We start from the raw sequence: 20,934 nt of genomic DNA, 5'->3' as shown, positions 1-20,934 counted from the left end.
GTGTGCACGTGTGTGTGTGTGTGCATGCACATCCACGTGTCCACAGGTGAGGGGTGAGACCCTGGAGCCCGAGAGTGCAGGCACCCAGCGGCCCTGCCCTGAAGCCACTGCTCACACAGGTGCACTTTGTCTCCGACACATCTATCGAGTGCCTTGTTTTTCTGTTTGTTTGGTTTCTTTAAAATATTTTTCTAATTCTTACCAAACTTAGACAAGAAAAGGCATGTAGAGCTGAAGATGGACCAGGCTTTGCTGCTCATCCATAATGAACTGCTCAGGACGAACTTGACGGTTTACTGGAATTCTGAACGCTGTTATCATGTAGGTATTGACTTCATGCTCACAATGCTGTGCGCTTTGGGGCTGGTTTGATATGATCCTTGATGCTCTCATACCTGAAGCCCTTTGCATGTTGACTTCAGTTTTATATATAAGGAAATAAACAGGGTCCAGAGCAGAAATCTTTGGGAGAATGCCGAACAGAGGGCAGCGTCGGCTTCTTCTCTTTACCCTACCCATCTTTAAAAACCAGTTCTCAGTGATAAGCAAAATTGATAGACCGTGTTTTATTTTACTCCTCTCCCTAATGCATAGCCTTCTTGCTGGACCAGAGAAGGAGTGAGACATCTGGGTTTTCTTCAAGGGTGAGGGTAGTGAGGACAGTGGGGAGGCTCGAGCTGAGGCAGTGGCAGTGCTTCCAGGATCTGCCCTTCTGATGATAAAGAATTTATTTTATCTGAAGGTGTTACTCCTATTCCAGGCCTTGTTGCTTTTTAATGACAGGCTTTTCTTCCATGTAAAATAAAATGTTCATTATTTCCAAATGAAGAGCTTCAATGTGCCTCCTTCAAAGGAGGAATTTTAATATATAGGGACCTGTTTACTGTAAATAGCTTTAAAAAACAAATAGGCCCCCCAAATGGATGAAAAGATGATGGAGCAATACATGATAGCTCCTCTATTATTGATTAAACCCATTGAAAACTCTGCAAAGTAATGTGAAACAAAGACAATCTATAATATTAGAAAACTAGCTCAAGACAAAGAAAAGATTTATCAACCTATGAGAAGGACCTAGAAGAACCCTGGAAAAAAATCAATAACAGGTGAATTTAAAGGCCACAAGAATTACAGATAATTCAGAGAATGGGCAAAACATCTTCTAAAAAGACGTAATAAAGGTCCAAAATCCTCAGAAAAACAAGTTGAAAGGAAAAAAAGGCTGCCTTATCAAGATATTAGCCGTCAGGCAAGTAAGAGCATCTTTAGGATAAAAAAATGTAGAATCATTGGTATGAAACAAGGACACTGGTGACAGATTTGAGACTCAAAAAACAGGAATAATTGACTACACGAGGCCAGTTCAAGGAAATTGCTAATTTATTTAAAAGGGCATGGAAATAATTCTGTCCTAGGAAAATGTGTAAATGAGCAGTACAGAGTTTGTACTTAAACGTCATTGTAGAAAATGTCCCATAATTGCAAAAAAGACCTCAGTCTGGAATTTGGGAAGACACTTGTGATCCTTTACAGGTTAAACAACCAGAGAATGATGCCTAGACGTAAACTGTTTTAAATTTTGAACTTTAATGACCATTTAAAGATCTTTAAGCCAATATAAAGAGACTAGTATTCAAAGGAATGCCAATTATAATAACTTTGTATTTAGTAAACCAAGTGATAAAAATTCAGGAAGGGTGGACTCACATCCACACAGTATTGAACGGTGACAGCATGCCGTGGAGATCAGTTACCTAGCCGCGTTGGGAATTTCCTCTTCGTCTCTCCTCCCTTAAAGCAGAAAGACCTAGAGACACGTAAACATTGGAAAAATGTGCAGACTGGATGTCATAGCTTCAAGACAGCTAAAGAGCCTGATAATGTGATAGCAACTTCTTTTGAAAGAGAACAAGAATTGGAGAAAGGTTGTTACTCTAATGTTAACTACGAGTAATTACTATAATTGACTAAATAAAAGTAAGATGTAACTGACAAAAAAAGAAAAGAAAATTCCTTTTTAGAATACGCAACAAAACTCCTTAGGGAATCTGGATCTCGACGGGAGAGAATGGCAAAGTGGGGAGTGGGAAAGGAAGACAGAGATGCTGTGCTTTCATTGCCTCAAAGGAACCCAGAGTGGGTATCTGTTAGTCTTGACTGTTTATTATTTTTAAACATAAATTAGAATAAACAAGGACATTTTGTTTTTTTAAGTGGCCACGGGCAATTATCTGAGCCTGGGAGCCCATGTTTTTAAGTAGACATGTTCTGTGATAAATATAATAGTTAAGGTTATTATATCTTTAAAATATTATTAAACAAGAATATGCAATATGGAAAATATATAAAGACAAGAATAGAGGAGCAACTTCAGGGCAGGTAAGTCTAGACAAATTATAATAAATGCAAATGGACTAACGTATAAGAATAAGACTCAGATTGTATTAAAATGTGAATTATTTTTTGGAAAGAAGAAAGTTAGACATACGTTGATTAATAACATTAAAAACTACAGTGTAATAATATGTATTGTATTTATGAAGAAAACGTTGAAAACAGAAAGACATATGCAGTTATACTTTGATGGAGGTAGATGTTGGAATAAAAAGGGCCCATCAAGCTTTAGCATTTGCATAGATCATAAAAGAAATATTAATAGTAAAATATAAGCACACTAAATAAAAAGTTTCCAAATTTGTATGGGCCCCTAAAACATGTAGAAAATAATGTTAGAAACTACAGAACAAAGTTGTGGTGAGAAATGATAATTCACTATTATCAGACTACGATAGGTCAAGTCAGTTAAGGTTTAAGGATAAAACTGGTGAACTGAGTCAAACCACAAAGTGGTGAAGTGGTTAAGAGCATGGGGTCTGCAGCCGGAGTGCTGGGTTCGAATCCTGCTGCTGTCACTTCCTACCTCTGTGACTTTGGGTACACAACTTACTTTCTCTGTGCCTCAGTTTCTTCACCTGTAAAGCTGAGGAGATGATGGACCCCTCCTCTTTGGCCACTGTGAGTGTTAATGACTAAAGTATGTAAGTTGTCTGAAGCAGAGTAAGACCTCTGTGTAAGTGTCAGTGTTATTGACAGTACACGTAAGTAATGCTTGTGGAGGGATTAAGTATAAAAAATAGATAACTTCAAAAATATCTGTATATATTTCACGAAACATGGATCATGTATTAGACTAAATAAATGCAAAACACAGAGAGTATACATTCTGCGATCTCGCATCTCAGCACAACAAAACAAACGAATCTAAGAGGAGATAGAATACAAACACATATTCCATACAACAGTCGTTGGTCTGGACAAAGCAATTCTTGTGAAAAATTTCATTTAAATGCTTCTGATAATGAAGGTGATGATAGGAGAAGTTGCAGCTAGTGTGCACTGGGGGCTGGCTCGTGCCCGAGGTGTGTCACATCGGTGACCCCGCAGAGGGGATACACTGGCTTCTGCAAGTGGGAATCCTGTTATTAGGAGCGGTACAGTGGCTATTCTGGATTACTCAGTTAGCAGGGACCAGCTGCTCTGGGGCCATGCTGGGATTCACACCCCTTACTCGAGCTTCCGAGGCATCCCTTCTCAGCATCCTGCTTTGTGGTAAACTGCAAGAAAAGGGGAAATGCAGAGCTATGGAGTAGAGTTCTCAATGTTTTGGGAAAAGTGGTGTCGTCATCCAAACCAGAAGGAAAACGGAAACAATGAAAATAATAACTAAGTAAACTGGAAAGTGAGAGAAAAATTGAAATAAGAATAAGTCAAGAGAGGATTTTTAGAAATAAGAGTCACACAATTGATAAATTATTGATAAATTTAAGAGAACAATGGAAAGTAGTGAAATTAGGAGTTGGGATCTATATAACCGCTGTAATTGAAATGATTATGATCTAATGAACAGTTACAAGGTGGTAAATTTGATATTCAAAAATTGATTTCCTTCAAAAAACATAGTATGAAGAGTGATTCAAGAAATTGAAAACATAAATGGATCAGCAACTGATTAAGAAATCTGGAAAGTTATAATAAATTTTTCCACCTGAAATAGGTGATTTTTTCCTACATTTTTCAAATAAGTAGTTCTCAATCAATATAAGTTGATCCTAGATATAATCCCCGCCTGGCAAATGATGGCTTGATATCTGATTCATCCTGCAGTATAGATAGAATGTTAACCTTAAAATCTGGCAAAGACATGAAAAGCAACACAGGTCAATCTTTCTAATTCATATGGGTGCAAAAACCTTAAATGAAATTCTGTCAAGTAGAATAAGTTGGCATATTCAAATATTTATTTATGATGACTTACATTTGTATCTTTGAGGAATCTGTAGAACTCGTAAGGAAAATGATGAAATTTTATGGGAAAAATGTAGGCTAAATGGAGAGAGAGCTGCTGCACTCTGATAGGAAAAATGGCAGTACTTCCCAAATTAATTCAGACATTTAACACAATTGCTGTTAATGTATCAATGGATACTTTATAGAATCTGTAAATGAGCCCAGAATTCATATGAAAAATAAATGAGCGAGAGAATCAAAGGGTGGCCCAAAATTAGAAGGAGTGATACAGAGACTGCTGCCCAGATGAGGAAACATGACAAAGCACAGTCATTTCTGAGCCACAAAAGAGAACTGAAGACCGAAGGACCAGAATAAGAGTAAGAAATAGGATCTAATTCACATAAGAATTTAACGTATTAGAACTAAAACCATGGCGAAAGGTATTTAGAATTATTGTATACCATCTGTCAAATATTCTAAGTGGATTCAAGTTAAAAAGAACCTCCACAAACTTAAAAAATACTAAAAAAGGCAGAATACATTTTTGAACTAATGAAGCAATGGAAATAACAAGCCAGATTAGAATGACTATGTAAAAACTTTAAAAACTTGTAATTAAAAGCCGCAGAATATAATAAGATGAAAAGGAAAGCACTAGAATGGGTAAATATTTGAGATAACTAAGAGTTTAATATTACAGTGTATGAAGACATATTTCTAAGATTATATTCAAGGGAATTTGGTGTTTAACAGATGGTTCACACTAAAGTAAACACAATAGCCAAAAGAATAGTGAATTATTTCATCTACTGATAATTTAAAATGTAACCTTAATGCTGTGATATAAATATCACATGAGCAAAAAAGAAGAGTAGTTTTAAATTCTGGTAAGGCTAATGAGAAATAAGTATATTGTTGTAATTTTGAGTACTATTTGGCCACATGTACCAAGAACTGTGAAAATGATTATTTTTTATCCAGTAATCTCATTTTTGGAAATTTATCTTAGGGAAAGAATTTAAAGGAGTAAGAACATTATGTGTAGATATTTTTAGACAATATCATTTATATAAATTATATACAGAAAGATAAAACAAGCTTTGAAAGCAGGCTAAATACAATTATAGTATTTGATGGAATATAATGCCACCATTAAAAACTAAATATGCAAATTGGGTAGAATCATGGAAATTTATTCAATAATATTAAGTAAAACCCAATAGAATGCAAGATTTAAGGTATGCTGTATTTGTTAATTAGTAAAAAATTTACCTAGAATAAAGATTGTACAGTTCCATGGCAACACATAGTTATGTAGCAAATTTTACGGAATTCTTGAAATTTAAAATTTTTTCTAAGTATGAAGGAAAAGTCATCTCAGGATCTTCAGTTGGATGTTGATGTCCTCCCACACTCAGCAGACCTTCAAACACCTCTGACAGTTGGCTTGTGCTTGTCTTTCGTAGTGCTTGTTTCAGGTTCTGGTAAACGTTTCCCAGAGTAGAAGGGCTGGGGAGCCCAGCATCGCGGCCGTGGGTGTGAGCGCCCAGCACGGGTCCATCCTGCAGCTTAAGGCCACCAAGGAAGAGAAAGAAGTTTGTAGGTTTGTACCTCCTCTATGTGACCTACTGAAGTCTGCTTTTTCACTCTATTTTTCTTCCTGTTTGGTTTTTGGTTTTTCCCTTCTTTAAAATATGTTTCTATATCTTTCCTGTTCTGCACCTAGGAATGCCTTTCGCTCTGCCTTGATGACATTACCGGAATCCAACTCTTATTTCCTAATCTAACTGTTTTTCTTAATTTTACCTAATTTTTGTAGGCTGGAATACAAATTTGGAGAATTTGGAAACTATTCTCTCTTGGTAAAGCACGTCCAGGATGGAGTTGATAGAATTGCCTGTGACGTAGTTGTCAATGAGGATCCAGTTGACAGTAACCTTCGTACGTATATGTTCTTTGTAGATTTTTATATTTGCATTTTCTGAGTTTTTGTTTTTGAGCACTGTTTGCAACACTTCATGTAATTTAAAACCTGGATTATATGTTATCTATCCCATTTAGTCATGGTATATTTATAATGTATTTATTGTGTCAGTGGAGTATACCAAGAAAGTTATGATATATAAAAAAATTATATATCATCATATTGTTGTTATTTATTTTAATTGTGAAGCATAAATAAACCAAAAAAGTTAATGCGGTGGAAAGAAACTAGAAATAGGGCAGTTGACTGTCAAGTATCTTTCCTTGTTTTAGGATTTAGGTGCAGTATTTCCCGTATGTCTTTCGTTGACAGTCCAGAGGTCCCCTTAGGTTAAGCAGGGACCGTTCATTCTCTGATAACTCCACTGAAGAAAATTTCTCGCCCTGAGCCCCCGTTAGACCATACAAGGAATCCCTGGGCATCAGTAAGCACTGTTCACAGTGAAGGTATTGAAGACGGTGGGTCATGTCACAGGGGCCAATGTGAAAGGGCCAGCGTGGGATAATTTAAGCATTGAAGACAATAATGAATGTAACTGATGGAAACACACTGGCTATAGCAAACCAATGAGTTCATTAGGAAACTAAAAAGAGCGAGCCCCCCGCTCCAGACAAAAACAGAAGCAATACTTGGGTTGCCTTTGGAGATAACAGCGGTGCCTGACATTAACCAGTGTGATTTAAAATCGTCAGTCGAAAGGAAAAATTTAAGCACTTATCCTGACTTTCCTGTTGTAACTGTATTGTAGGATAACCAAATAGTCCTAGATGAGGCGGGTAAATTCTTTAGAGAAGAATTCTGGCTAATAAATGTGGGAGCATGGCAGAATATTTGCAACCCCTAATGAAATGATTGACTTGGGTAAAAATTGTGAGTAGATGAAACCATCGGATGAAAGGGGAAGTGTGCACGGGAGGGGGCAGGCTTTCACTGGCCGAACACCTGCACTGGGCATGTGCTCCGTCCCCGGAGATCTCCTGATGTGGCACAGTGGGAAAGGCAGCACCGCCCGTGAAGCATTCTTGACAGGAAAAGTTGAACTTTTCAGTCAAGGCTTGACCGCCAATTTCCCCTCTACAGAGCATTTGGAGGCTAGAGGAACAAGTCAGCGACACCAGGAGGAAGCATACAGACAGATCTAGAACCTGGGACGTCCTACTAGAGGACAACTGACCTGGTGTTTAAACACGTCGCTGGCTGCTTACAAGTAAATGAGACTGAGGGACACAGCGAGCAAATGCAGGATGTGGACCTTGTTTGATCCTGACTTGAGCACACTGACTACAAACAACATTGTTGAGACAACTAGAAAAATTTGAGTGCGGACTCTGTTCGCTAGGGAATTATTCTTAATTTGGTACGACATTGTAGTTACGTAACAAAAGGTCCATTTTTAAGAAACATATAATTTTGAAATAGTTTTAGATTTATAGAAACGTTGCAAAAAAGATTTCCTATACACCCGTCGCCCAGCTTCGCCTCAGGCCCTAAACTGTCTAATCATGGTACAGTTACCCCATACACAGTTACCGAAACCAGGAACCTCACATTGAGACATACTAATAGCTGATTACACACTTTGCAAATTTCTCTGATTGTCTCTTCTAATGTCCCTTTACTGGTCCAGGATCCAATCCAGGGACCCACGTTGCCTTTAGTTGTCAGGTCTCCCTGCTCTCCTCTACTTTGGAGCTGTTCCTCAGCCTGTGTCGCTCACGAGCTTGACACTTTCGAAGAGGACAGCCAGTTATTTTGTTATTTGGATTTGCGTGCTGTGTCCTTGTGACTAGGTCAGGGTCATGCCCTTTAGGGAGACCACCGCAGAAGTGATGCGGTGCCCTTCTCCGTGGGCACGCCTGGAGCTGCGTGATGCTGATACACCTTTTACGACGCCCGTGCTTAGAGATACATCTGAAGATGTAGGGATGAAATCACGAGATATCTGGGATTTACTTAAAAATACTTTAGGCAAAAAAACAGAGGGGAGAATGGTAATAAATGAAGCAGGAGTGACAATATCTTGATAATTCTAGAATCTGGGTGATGAGTATGTGTGGGTTTATTATACAATTCTCTGTACTTTCAGGTATGTTTGATATTTTCGTAATGAAAATTAGCACTCCCCTCATGAAGTGTCCGAAATTATTTATAGGAAATTTAGCATAAGAATGTAGGCTTTTCCCTCGTTGGTTTCCATTTTTATTTGTTTGCATGTTTCATTGAGAGTAATGTGATGATGTGACAACTTTGATGCTGAGTGATGACATTTTTGGTGATGACGGGTTCCTTCTGTTTTTGTAGCTGTGACTGTCGCGTTCCTTATTGGTCTGGCGCTCGTTATTGCCGTGTGCTTTCTGCGGTTCTTGTTGAGGTGAGCAGATGTTCAGGGAGGACACAGTTGGGGAAAGTAGAATTAGAAATTATATGTTCAGGGGCCGGCCCGTGGCCGAGTGTTTGAGTTCATGCGCTCTGCTTCGGTGGCCCAGCGTTTCACCAGTTCGAATCCTGGCACCACTCATCAGGCCACGCTGAGGCGGCATCCCACATGCCACAACTAGAAGGACTCACAACTAAAAAAATACACAACTGTGTACCGGGGGGGCTTTGGGAGAAAAAGGAAAAAAATAAAATAAAAAATAAAAAATATGTTCAGAAAAGTAATTTGACCCCTCAAATGCCCATTCTTCTTTGATTAAAGGAATGCTTCTTGTGTCCACCATGCCCCGTCCAGTCCTAGGCAGTGGGGATGAAGCATAGCATAAGAGATGGTCCTTGACTTCAGGGAAATGATCACCTCGTTCTAAAGGATCTTTGCCTTCAGTCCTCCCACATGGCTGAAAAAGTAGAAGGAAATGCTTGAGAAATGATTATTTCCTGAGAGGGTCTCACATCCTGCTGCGTAGAGACTGGGAGCAGTGGGTGACAATTTTGGGAGGTGCTGCCACACTGTGCTCTCTTGCTCCTCTCCGGCTCTGAGCCCCAAGGCCTCCCCTCGAGGCCAGCCCCTCCCAGCCGGGGGACCTGGCGGCAATGGCGAGGACCGAGGAGGAGGTGCGGCAGGGTTAGCAGCTAGGAGAGGGAATTCCTTCTCGTCCGGCTGGGTAAGAGCGATTCTGGTGAGAGTGAATTAGGAACCTGGAAAAGAAGAAAGTGAAACAAGTGCAGACCTGGTAAACGACCTTTTAAAGGGAAATTCTTTCATGTTTTAAAGGGAATAAGACTGACTGAATTTTCACATGCTCAGCCTGTGAGGGTCTCAGGAAAGACTGTAGATTTTATTGGTGAGCAGTATGCAAATTGGAAGGAAGAACGTACCTTTAAGTCTGCTGGCTCAGGGGAACCCTGCGACTTTGGGGCGTTTGTGCACTCTGACCCTCTACCTCGTGGGTCCTAGAAACAGTGTAATTTCCTGTGGGAGAGACCTGGCTGTGTGAGGGTCAAAGAACCCCTTGCAGCTCAGAAGCAGATGTTTAACCTAATAACCTAACTGCTTTTTAGGGGCATGATCCTTTTGAGGAGCATAATCCTACTGGAGGAGTTTCTTTGAATTAAGGTATTATCTTGTCAATCTTTTGATAAGATGCAAATGATGTTCCAGTTCTTTAGAGTGTTTTCATTTGGTGCTTTTAATATGAATGGGTCTGTCACATCATGTTTTAAAGTAACTGATAGCTGATATTAAGCTCTTGCTAGGAGAAGAATTCCATCCTTGCTGTGGAATTAAAACTCTTTTTGTTTTGGTGAGGAAGATTGGCCCTGAGCTAACGTCTGTTGCCAGTCTTCCTCGATTTTGTATGTGGGATGCTGCCACAGCGTGGCTTGCTGAGTGGTGTATAGGTCTGTGCCCAGGATCCAAACCTGTGAGCCCCAGGCTGCCCAAGCAGAGCACGTAAACTTAACCACTATGCCACCAGGCTGGCCCCTGAAACTCCTTTTTGCATGTGATTCTGCCTTGCAGCCTACAGGCAGAATGCAGTTGTTGGCAAAGCAAGAGTCCTTTGTACGTTGTTCTGTCCCTTTCCAGTATGCCTGTGAAAGTTCAGGTTTGTCTGAACCAGAACAGAATCTGAAAAAGCAGTAAGAAAAAAGCACCTCTCCCTTTTCACTTGGGGAACAACATCTACAGGAAAATTAAGTGCTTTTTTTCTTTTTAATTTTGAATATCTTAACGTCTTCTTTTCACCCTTCCTTAGAAGGCTCTGCCTTAATATTTTCCTGTGATGCTGATGTCATTAGTGCTGAGTGAACTAGAAATGGGAGTTGAATTGTGGGGAGAAGAAGAGAAGAATTAAAACTATAAGCATTGGATATATGAATCATGTTTGGATACTGATTTGAACATTTAAACTGTAAAAAATCTTATCACAGGGAAATTGAACTGGCTATTTGATGATATTAAGGAATTACTGATAACATTTTAAAATGTGATCATGGTATTGCAGTGACATTTAAAAATGAAAAGAGCCCTTATCTTTTAGCGATACATACTGAAGTATTTATGGGTGAAATGATATGATGCCTGTGATTTTCTTTAAAATAATCAGTCCGGGGCTGGCCCCGTGGCCGAGTGGTTAAGTTCGTGCGCTCCGCTGCAGGCGGCCCAGTGTTTCGTTGGTTCGAATCCTGGTCGCGGACATGGCACTGCTCATCAAACCACGCTGAGGCAGCGTCCCACATGCCACAACTAGAAGGACCCACAACAAAGAATATACAACTATGTACCGGGGGGCTTTGGGGAGAAAAAGGAAAAAAATAAAACCTTAAAAAAAAAAAAAATCAGGAGAAAGGGGCAGTGGGGGGCAGTATAGATGAGGTAAGATGTGTAGATACTTGTTGAAGCTTGGCGATGGGTCCATGGTGGTCCATTATACTAATTTGTCTACTTTTGCATACACTTGAAACTTTCCACGACCAAAATAAAAGGAAAGAAAAGGAAAAAGTCCTGTGCATCAGATAATTTAAATGTGCAAATTTTATACAAAACATATGTTTTACCAGGCTAAAATGTACTTTTTAAAAAAAGTAGACAGTTTATTTCCAACTTCTCCAAATCTTCCATAGATGAGCATGAGGTTGGTCACACTTTTCAGGACCGAGAAAGCTGGGGCCGGCCTGGCGGCATAGTGGTTAAGTTCGCGCACCCTGCTTTGGTGGCCCAGGGTTCGCAGGTGTGGTCCAGGCACAGACCTAGCACTGCTTGTCAAGCCTTGTTGTGTTGGCTTAAAATAAAATAGAGGAAGATTGGCACAGATGTCAGCTCAGCGACAATCTTCCTCAAGCAAAAAGAGGAAGATTGGCAACAGATGTTAGCTCAGGGCCAATCTTCCTCACACACACACACACAAAAGCTGGAAGCACGGTACCTAAAAGAGCTTATATTAAGTTAGAAATGTCATATATGATCTCCACTAGAGAGCCGTTGACGATTTACAACCAAACTAAGGCACGCATTCTCCTGATTTTCTAATCAAACATTGTACTTACTAAAAGTACTCATTTAATTGTTCTCATATACCAAATAAAAAATACTAAGTATTAATTATTATTTGAAAATGACAAACTGGCCTGTGAGTTGTGAGTGCAAGAACACCAGTTTGCCAAATCATGTCTTGGGCTGAGAAAGGCTTCTCTGTGGACTTCAGTAATGGTCTGTGGGCACGCAGCCTTAGCACAGTTCTTGTTCTTAGGGGCACGACAAACACACTGAATAAAAGGGAAGCCATCTAGGGAAATTGCAGAATTGTGAATAACAAACAACACTACCACATCGAATCACTCAGCAATCTGTAGTGTATTGGAAATCAGGATTCATTTCCATTTAAAAATGCAAAAGAGGTAAGGAGAAATGACCCAAATCAGAATATAAACGTTGTATGAAAGAGCTAAGATACGTCTTTTGAAAGATTTTTCCCAAGTAGAAATCTCATTTTAAAGAAAAACCAGTAAATATGTGTATCTTTTGTTAACCATGTAAATCAATTCCATATCATCTGGATATCTTTTTGACCCAAAGCACCCACCTAGGAAACAGAACCCAATAATGAACGATCTGAATCACTCCAAAGTCCCTTTCAGACTTTCTCAGTGTGCACATTCACGTTTTCGTTTCGCTGTGATGAAGTCTGCATGTTGGGTTATTGCTTGTAGTCAGTAGTTAGCTTTCGTATTTCTGTGTGTGGACAGAGCCTCATTCTTGCGGTGTCCCGCGTCTCATCTGTCACACAGCTGTCACAGACTGTGTCTAGTCGTTCCTGTATGGAGTGCGTTTGGTCATTTGCAGTTTTTGCTATTCTGATTTTAATAGTATTACTGATAAGAATTCCAGCCACAGGGAGTAATGATCTCATTTCACTCACACGACAACTCGTGAGCGCAGGCGCTGTCGCCGTCCCTCTGTCACTGATGAGGACACTGCTGGAAAGGTCCAGCAGTTACAAGCACTGCTGCTATGAACTTTGATTTCTACTTTTGTTTTGTTAAAAAACTTTAAAACATTTACTTCTTTGACTTGTGTAGAATACGAACTTTAATTTTCTTTCAATTTGATATCCAATCATTTTGAAAATTCTGCCTAAGAAAATAAATTAACTGAGGCTTTTTTAAATTTACAGTTTGGATGACTTTAATAATTGGATTTCTAAAGCAATAAATTCCCGGGAAACTGATCGCCTCATCAATTCTGTGAGTATTAGAATGCGTCCTGTGTATCCTGGGTGGTTTTCTAGATTTGGAATTTGTAATTCTCTATTTAATAACCTTTCTATCTGGTTTAATTAATCTTATTTATATTGTGGGAGGCCAGGCCGTGTGTCCTGTCTTCTTAATAGAGAGCGGCCTCCTTGCCGCTCCTGTGAAGGGCACACCCCTCTCTCCAGTGGGGCTGGGGCTCTGGGCTGTGTTGTGATCACGATGTGGAGACATCCGTCACTCTGCAGGCAGCTCTGTTGAACTGATCCAGTTAAGCAGAGAGCGTCAAGATTCAAACAAAAGGAGAAGAGACATTGATATTAGATCTAGAAACACTATGGCCTGCTGGAACAATTGGAGCATGATATTTGTGTTAATAAATTCATTATGGACATGTTTGCTGGTACACGTGTACCAAACACACTTGTGGACCACTTCTTTGTGGTCATTTATCAACTTGGCCACTGCAAGCTCAGAGGAGTCACAGAAATAAAATAAAGTGAATCACCAAACCTCTAGGTGGGATCTTTACAAGAGCAAGTATTGTTCAGAACAACGATCTTTAGCTTTCCACTCTTAATTTCTTCCCTAAAAAATAGAGAAATGAGACTTACTCATTAGCATTATGGATTGTCATGTCTTCCTCCTCTTTTTTCTGAAGGAGCTGGGATCTCCGAGCCGGGCAGACGCACTTGGCGGTGACAGCCAGCTAGAAGCATGGGGCCCAGCCGCGGTGCCGCAGCGCCTGCGCTGTGTGGACACATTCAGGGGGTACGTGGGGCTCCGTCGTACCACGGTGGGCACAGGGAGCCTAGGATTACACATAAACACACTTTTAACTGAAGGCATTTTACATATATTTTTTACTTCCTAGGCTAGAGAGGATGTCTTGCTGTAAAAACAAATCAGCAGGCTGTCCTTACTTGAACGCCGTCACGATAGCCAGTACATATGTTGCTAGAGACGAGTAGTGGGACAAGGCCCGAACCGGCCGCCACTGGTTGTAGCTCCTGCTGAATTAAGGTCATTCACAGTTGGGCTGTACGTGTGGCTCCCCCGTCCATCTGCGTCCCCATGGCCAGTGAGCAGCTTGCACAGATGAGAAGCTGCAGCAGTCCAGAAACGAAACAGCCGTCTTTGTCCTTCACCAGTCCCGCAAGACAGCTTGTGACAAAAGCAATGTCAGGCCCTTTTGATAGCAAACCCAGAGTCATACAGTAAGCTGTTATTATTTTATAGTTGTGGCAGAAGAATGAAGGCCAAGACCAAACTCTGAAAATAAAGTATAAAACTATATAGCTGAAAATAAATATCTAGGTGTCAGGTCTTCCATTTCTACCCACTGAGGCCTTTTAAACCCCGTGATAACCTTATAATCCTGTCCCAGCCGCACCAGAGCTCTGAGTGTGCCTGGTGTGTGTATTTGAAGCCAGGGAATAATAACAATGATGATAGAAATCATCAGAACAATTGCTAACCATTTTTGAGTTCTCACTGTGTGCCAGGCACTGTTCTGACTGGCCTTCGTTTATTTAATCTCCTAGACATCCCTTGAGGTATCTACTTTTACTGTGCCGGTTTTATAGATGAAGAAAGTGAGTCACAGAGTTAAGTAACTTGCCCAAGGTCACGCAGGGACACAGCCGGACAGCCAGGATTCGATTCCAGGCAGTTGGGCTCCAGAGTTCCCACAAATTACCCCCTCAACCTAGTAAAGTCTTCACTCCTGCATTCGGCAGAATTAGCGTCAAACAGTAGCACGTTGGGAATCTGTTTTATTGTGTTCCTCTTTCTTTCTGATTCTCGTTGCCGCCTTTGGCGATGAGATGTTCACAGGTGGGCAGGAACTAGCATGTGTTAAGTACCCAGCATGAGCCGAGCACTGTCTCCTAATATCCCGACGGTCCAAGGTGAGGAGCGCTCCCTCTTTTACAGAGAAGCGCTCTGAGATATTGAGGAGGGTCCTGCCCAAGGTCTGAGGGCTCCTAAGAGGGAAGGGCCTGAGATCCGAGCCCTCAGCTCTGACTCTGCCTGCACGCCTTCTGCGACAGTTGTTTAGCTGAGACATCTGAATAATTAGCACAAAACTGAGTGGTCGGAAGTGTTTTGCTTGTTTTCAGGTTATGCAGTTTAGTGTCGGTCTACACTCTTGTTAAGACGTCATGTTGGAAACGTTGGCAGCAGGGCTCCGGGGTAGGACCCTGGCTGTGGTGATGAGAAGCAGTGGCTTCCTGCTCTTTAAGTGTCATCTTGCGTCGTGACTGCACCTTGAGTGCAAGCGAGTCTCTTGCAGTCGGGCCGTTCCCTGTCACATGTGCCAGCCCTGAAAGCCTGCCCTTTGTTGCTTTACAGGATAGCTCTCATCATCATGGTCTTCGTTAATTACGGAGGAGGAAAATACTGGTACTTCAAACACTCGAGTTGGAATGGTGAGACTTTTCCTAAGGTGGCATTGCTCATGTAGGACCCCTCAGAGCTGCGGGCAGGACATCACTCAGCATGTCCCCAGGAGCTCCAGAGATGAGGCTCACCCACCTCCTCTGAGCTGCTGAGCTGCTGCCCCCAGCGAATGACCTTCAGACTCTGTTAGCCCTTTAGTTTAGTTCTCCCTTTGTGTGCTGGGGCTCTGTGATGCTGCACTGTGAGGACACGTTGGCTCCAGAGGTCTCTGCCAAAGGACTGTGGGACACTGCAGAAGGTGTCGGGAATTTAGTTGTAAATGATCCCTGTCGCAATCTCCATATGCCTTTTGTTATAGCCGCGTGGGAGTTCTGCCTTCTAAGACTCATGGTCCCCCGTGGGGTGCCATTGAACTGGGGTTGGTCTGAGCGGTACTGGGTAATGGCTGTGAATTTGGCTCAAAAGTTGGCTTAAGAACGGATTTGGGACAGTGCTGCTTAAAGATAGCAGACTTGTCCACAAGCTTCTAGTGCGGTTCCCCCGTGCCCAGTCATGTTCTTAGGAAATGCCCCGGCCCAGTGACTGGTGGCAGAGTGCCCAGGAGGTCTGCGTGCTCCTCACAGTGCTCTCCTGTGAGCCCTCTATGCGGGTTTACTGTCCCTTCAGTATATAATGGAACCCGTTCTGGATTTAGCAAGTATTTACATTCCAGAGTCCTTTTCCTTAACTCTGTGCTTGTGTTACTCTGCAGGACTGACGGTGGCTGACCTTGTGTTCCCGTGGTGAGTTGGCAGTCTGCCACCGGCCTGTCCATAGGTCGCCTCCAGTTTCTTGCTCTCCAGCTCGTGCTAGGGCCTCTCTGGGACCGTCCTTGATTCTGGGCTATGGGTCTGTGTTGCTCACGGGTCTCTGCTGTGATGAGGTCCCTCCGAAAGTTGTTACCAAATAGTTCTCATTCTTGGCTTCCTCCTGATTTAAGACATGCAGACGGAGAAGATGAATGATTTCACAGGGACCTTTTGTGAGTGCAGACGTAATGGACAAGATCCTGGAATATTGTAGGAGATTGTAAATTCTGAATATATAAAGTCCACTAATCCTGAAAATAAGTGTAAAAATCATATTTCCTAAAAGAAATGCAGGATAGTAGATTATAAAATATTAGTGATATAGAGAAATGGTTGCCTTATATTCATAGCTGTTTTTTTCTAGGTTTGTGTTTATTATGGGATCTTCAATTTTTCTTTCAATGACCTCCACACTGCAGCGGGGATGTTCAAAATTCAGATTGCTGGGGAAAATTGTGTGGAGGAGTTTCCTGTTAATCTCTCTAGGAATCGTTGTCGTGAACCCCAATTATTGCCTTGGTCCGTGTAAGTTTTCCCCTCTGTTGGTCTTTATTCAGGTTGAAATATGGAAACTACATGTTATAATTTGAAAGAAATGTAATTCCTCCATCTCAGGTACCTGCAAAAAGAACAGTTATTAGAAAAGTGTGTACAGTGAGGTATAATTTGGGGCATTATTAAGATGATCTTGGAATTTGGGGCCTGGGAGGAGCCTCCCAGACCACAAGACCCTTCTGCTGTGCAAAGGAGGAGTCTGAGGCCAGGAGAGAGTGAAGTGCTTTCTCCAGGTGATCGAAGGGTAGTGAAGGGCAGGGTAGGTCGCCTGGGTCTCAGACCTTCCCTCCTACTGCTTGGGTTTCATGATAAGGCTACTGTGTGGTGACTCAGGAATCCACCTTTGTCATCATCTGTATGCCAGCGGGCTTCCTGGGGAGGAATGACGTTGTGGTCGTCGTTTAGCAGTGTGAGTAAGACAGGAAAGCCGAGGGAAGGCTGTCTGCTCTGTGTGTGGGACCGACGGCAGCATCGGGGAGTGTCCTTTAGGGGCTCACAGTGTCATTAGCAAAAGAGGACACAAATGTCTAGGCAGCAGTCAGATGAGCCCCAGGCATGAAGCCCTGAGACTTTAGGCCTTAGGAGTAGGTAGCGGTCACTGCCAGTTGGGGTCATAAGGGAAGGTGTCACATAAGAGTTGATTTGATGTAGCTCCCAAAGTGGGCCGCTGTTCCCAGTAGGGTTTGTTATAGGGTCGTTACAGGGTTACAGCTTGTCAGTGGGACAGCCATGCAGTCTGAAGGGCAGGGAGGGCCGGTGGCGGCCTGGGCTGCTTCTGCAGTTTCCTGGTGGAGGTGAGAGTCGGATGTGTTGTCCTAATGGGAAAGGGCCGGAGATGAACTTCAGGGCCAAGGGTCGTCCTTGCTTTATCCCCACCCCCGAGGAGGACACTTGTTCTTATCCCAGTCTCCCTGCTGCCAGCTTCCTGCTGTGGGTTTGAGCCATGTCTCCTGACCATGTGTATCTCCATCCCTAAGAGCCTAAAAGACACTGACTTAGGTCAACAGAGGTGTGTCCCCCACCTAGAGACGACTGGTGTTATGTTGTCTTGGGTGAGATGAGAAACGCTGGCTAACACTCTGCCCACCTGTACCTTCTGCAGTGTCTTGGGACAAGTTGCGAATCCCTGGCGTGCTCCAGCGGTTGGGGGTGACGTACTTTGTGGTCGCCGTGTTAGAACTCCTCTTCGCTAAACCTGTGCCTGGAAGTGGTGCCTCGGTGAGAAACCGTGTTTTAAAAAAAGGCCGGGGGCAGGGTGGGGATCACTGTAGTTTTTGGAACTTTCTTTAGTTCTGAGTGCAATACTATACTTCAGTAGACTCTTTAACTCTTTTAATCAAATACTTTCTTTTTTTTCCATAAATTAGTTATTTTTATGTAGGATTTGTAGACATAAAATGAGATTTACTCTCAACAAATGTTTAAGCGTCCAGTAATCAAATGCATTTTGATGGCATTAAATAATGTCACCATCATCAGTCTCTTGGGGCATTACTGCTAATTTTTCAGTTTCTTTGTGGTACAAGGTACACAGAAAACTCATAGAACATTTCACTTATCTACACAAACGCTACAAAGGTTCAACTTGGAGAAGAAGCGCCAAGGCGGGTGTGGGAGAATGGCGGGCTTGTCCTGGGCTGTTTGCCAGCTCTCTGTAAGAAGCGTGCGAGCCTCACCGCCTTTGTGGTTACTTTCTGTCTTACTGTAAACTACTGAGTTGCGTTTACTCAGGTGACAGCTATATTTTTTTTCCCCAGAGGAAGTAAAAATTCAGGCAGAAACGTTTAAACTCTTCATTTGGGGTTCTACTTAACAATAAATTAATAATTCTGTATTTGTTCTCCAGCTTTTTTCATATGTATAACTAGCAATTCATCATTGAATCCCAAAGTCTCTTGGTTCTTCCTGTAACGAGGGCTTGGTCATATGCTCTTGGGATGGTTTAATCGTTATTCCTTGACGTCCTCTGCCCTCCCTGTTAGTGTGTGCGTGCCCTCTGCCCTTGATTTCCTTAAGGAGGAGTGAGACTGGACGTGTGCGAGTGAACACGAGCTTGGTGAGCTGCGGGTGGGGCCTGACGGACTGTGCAGACTCATCCGCCATGATGAGCGAGGGGTTGGGCTGCATCCTTCTTCCTCCAACCAGAACAGCTCCAAAAGTTTACATTTCATTTTCCTTTTTTAAAATTTATTTTTAATTTCTTTTTTCTAGCAGCTTTATCGAGGTATAATTCCCATACCATAAAGCTCGCACATTTCATGTGTCCAGTTCAGCCATAGTGTCTTCACAGAGTTGTGCGGTCATCACCACCCTCCAACTCTAGAACACTTCATCCCTCCAGAAAGAAACCCAGTGTTCACCTCCAGCCGCTCTCCATTCCCCCAGTCCTAGGCGACCCCTGATCTACCTCTGTCTCTGTAGATTTGCCTGTTTGGGACATTTCACATGAATGGGGTTATACAACGTGCGGCTTTGTGTGTCTGGCTCCTTTCACTCAGCGTACTGGAGGTTTCTGCACGTTGTGTGTCAGTGCCAGATTCCTTTTCACTGCTGAATAACAGTCCACTTTCTGAATGTACCACATTTTGTATCCATTTGTCAGCTGATGGACATTTCACTTGTTTCCACTTTTTGGCTATTATGATGATTCCACGTCTATTTGTGTACAAGTTTTTGTGTGAACGTCTTGGGTAAAGGAGTGGAATTGTCCACTGATTTCTTTTTTTTATTTTTTTTAAAGATTTTATTTTTTCCTTTTTCTCCCCAAAGCCCCCCGTACATAGTTGTATATTCTTCGTTGTGGGTCCTTCTAGTTGTGGCATGTGGGACGCTGCCTCAGCGTGGTTTGATGAGCAGTGCCATGTCCGCGCCCAGGATTCGAACCAACGAAACACTGGGCCGCCTGCAGCGGAGCGCGCGAACTTAACCACTCGGCCACGGGGCCAGCCCCACCACTGATTTCTTTTTAACTACTGTTTTACTGGGATGTTTCGTAGAGAGGGAGGTTCCAAACAGCAGAATGCACGTGAAATAGCTGTGTGCCCATTGTTGGAGTGGTACCATGAAGGCAAGAGAACCACCTCGGGAACTGCCCAAGTACATAGCTGCTGGTGGTTCCTGTTCTACGTGCATTTAGTCGTATCTGTTTGTGCCCCTCGCTCAGGAGAGGCGCTGCTCTTCTCTTCGAGACATCCTGTCCAGCTGGCCCCAGTGGCTCTTCATCCTGCTGCTGGAAAGCATTTGGCTGGGCTTGACCTTCTTCTTACCTGTTCCTGGATGCCCTACGTAAGTGAACCCTTCTTGCATGTCATTTTCTGCCACGTCAGAAGAATTCTCTTTTCCTTTCTTCTCCTTGGAGACATGCTTTATATTGGGAGAGGAGTTTGGGGTGTGTCCAGAGAAGTGTCTGCGAGGTTTTTCAGGGCCAGTTTGAGGGGAAGGTGAGCCTCCCGCCTTGACATGTGGGGAGCAGCCCGGGAAAGGGGCCTTGGTGAGGGTGCGCGGCGCCAGGGCCCCCAGGCTGGGTGTGCTGGTGGCTCGTCGTTGGGCTGCATGTAGGGTCCGTATATCCCCTCGTCCCCTCTGAAGTCTTGTCAGCTAAGTGCGTCTTCTCACCTCCCCAGCGGTTATCTGGGCCCTGGTGGCATTGGAGATCTGGGGAGGTATCCAAACTGTACTGGAGGAGCTGCCGGCTACATCGACCGCCTGCTTCTGGGAGAGGACCACCTTTACCAGCATCCTTCCTCGGCTGTGAGTGAGCCTGCGTATCCGGAGAACCGGGCACTGAGGAGCCCTGAAGGAGGAAAACGAGAACGGGCTGGCCAACTTTGAGCTGTGTCCGTTTAGTAAACTGTGATGGGAGCTAATTTTTATTTGAAAAGCTGGTGACTTTAGTGTTCACGATGGGGCAGTGTGTACACATTACTTGGGTTTCACAGTGAGAGTGTGTTGTATCGGGTGTGTGGGGTGGTGCCCCGCTGTGCGTCTCGGATCGGGTTTCCCGCAGCAGACCTGAGATGGACTCGTGTGGAGGACCTTTATCAGGCAGCCTTTCTGGGGTCGACATTGCTGGGGAAGGGAGGAAGCAGAACTGTGTTGCAGTCACACGAAGGCCTCAGCAGATGTCATGGGGGCTGGGCGGCCCTTCAGAGCTGTTCTGAGTCAGGGTGA

At 43.0% G+C, this 20,934-nt stretch overlaps 1 protein-coding gene across 1 annotated transcript in view; it reads left to right on the top strand.

The window, feature by feature from the left end:
- Positions 1-20,934, top strand: part of HGSNAT (heparan-alpha-glucosaminide N-acetyltransferase) — a 34,342-nt gene that overhangs the window by 6,930 nt on the left and 6,478 nt on the right. The window contains exons 2-13 of the mRNA XM_044750997.2: positions 212-321; positions 5,757-5,893; positions 6,110-6,231; positions 8,576-8,645; positions 12,886-12,955; positions 13,623-13,732; positions 15,314-15,390; positions 16,113-16,143; positions 16,574-16,734; positions 17,867-17,982; positions 19,928-20,049; positions 20,388-20,514. Of these exons, the coding sequence (XP_044606932.2) occupies positions 212-321; positions 5,757-5,893; positions 6,110-6,231; positions 8,576-8,645; positions 12,886-12,955; positions 13,623-13,732; positions 15,314-15,390; positions 16,113-16,143; positions 16,574-16,734; positions 17,867-17,982; positions 19,928-20,049; positions 20,388-20,514 (1,253 nt within the window). The remainder of the gene's footprint in view (positions 1-211; positions 322-5,756; positions 5,894-6,109; positions 6,232-8,575; positions 8,646-12,885; positions 12,956-13,622; positions 13,733-15,313; positions 15,391-16,112; positions 16,144-16,573; positions 16,735-17,866; positions 17,983-19,927; positions 20,050-20,387; positions 20,515-20,934) is intronic.

The sequence above is a fragment of the Equus asinus genome, chromosome 27, assembly GCF_041296235.1.
Source record: "Equus asinus isolate D_3611 breed Donkey chromosome 27, EquAss-T2T_v2, whole genome shotgun sequence".
Lineage (NCBI taxonomy): Eukaryota > Metazoa > Chordata > Mammalia > Perissodactyla > Equidae > Equus > Equus asinus.
The sequence above is the reverse complement of the archived record's forward strand: the minus strand, read 5'-3'. Positions and strand labels throughout refer to the sequence as shown.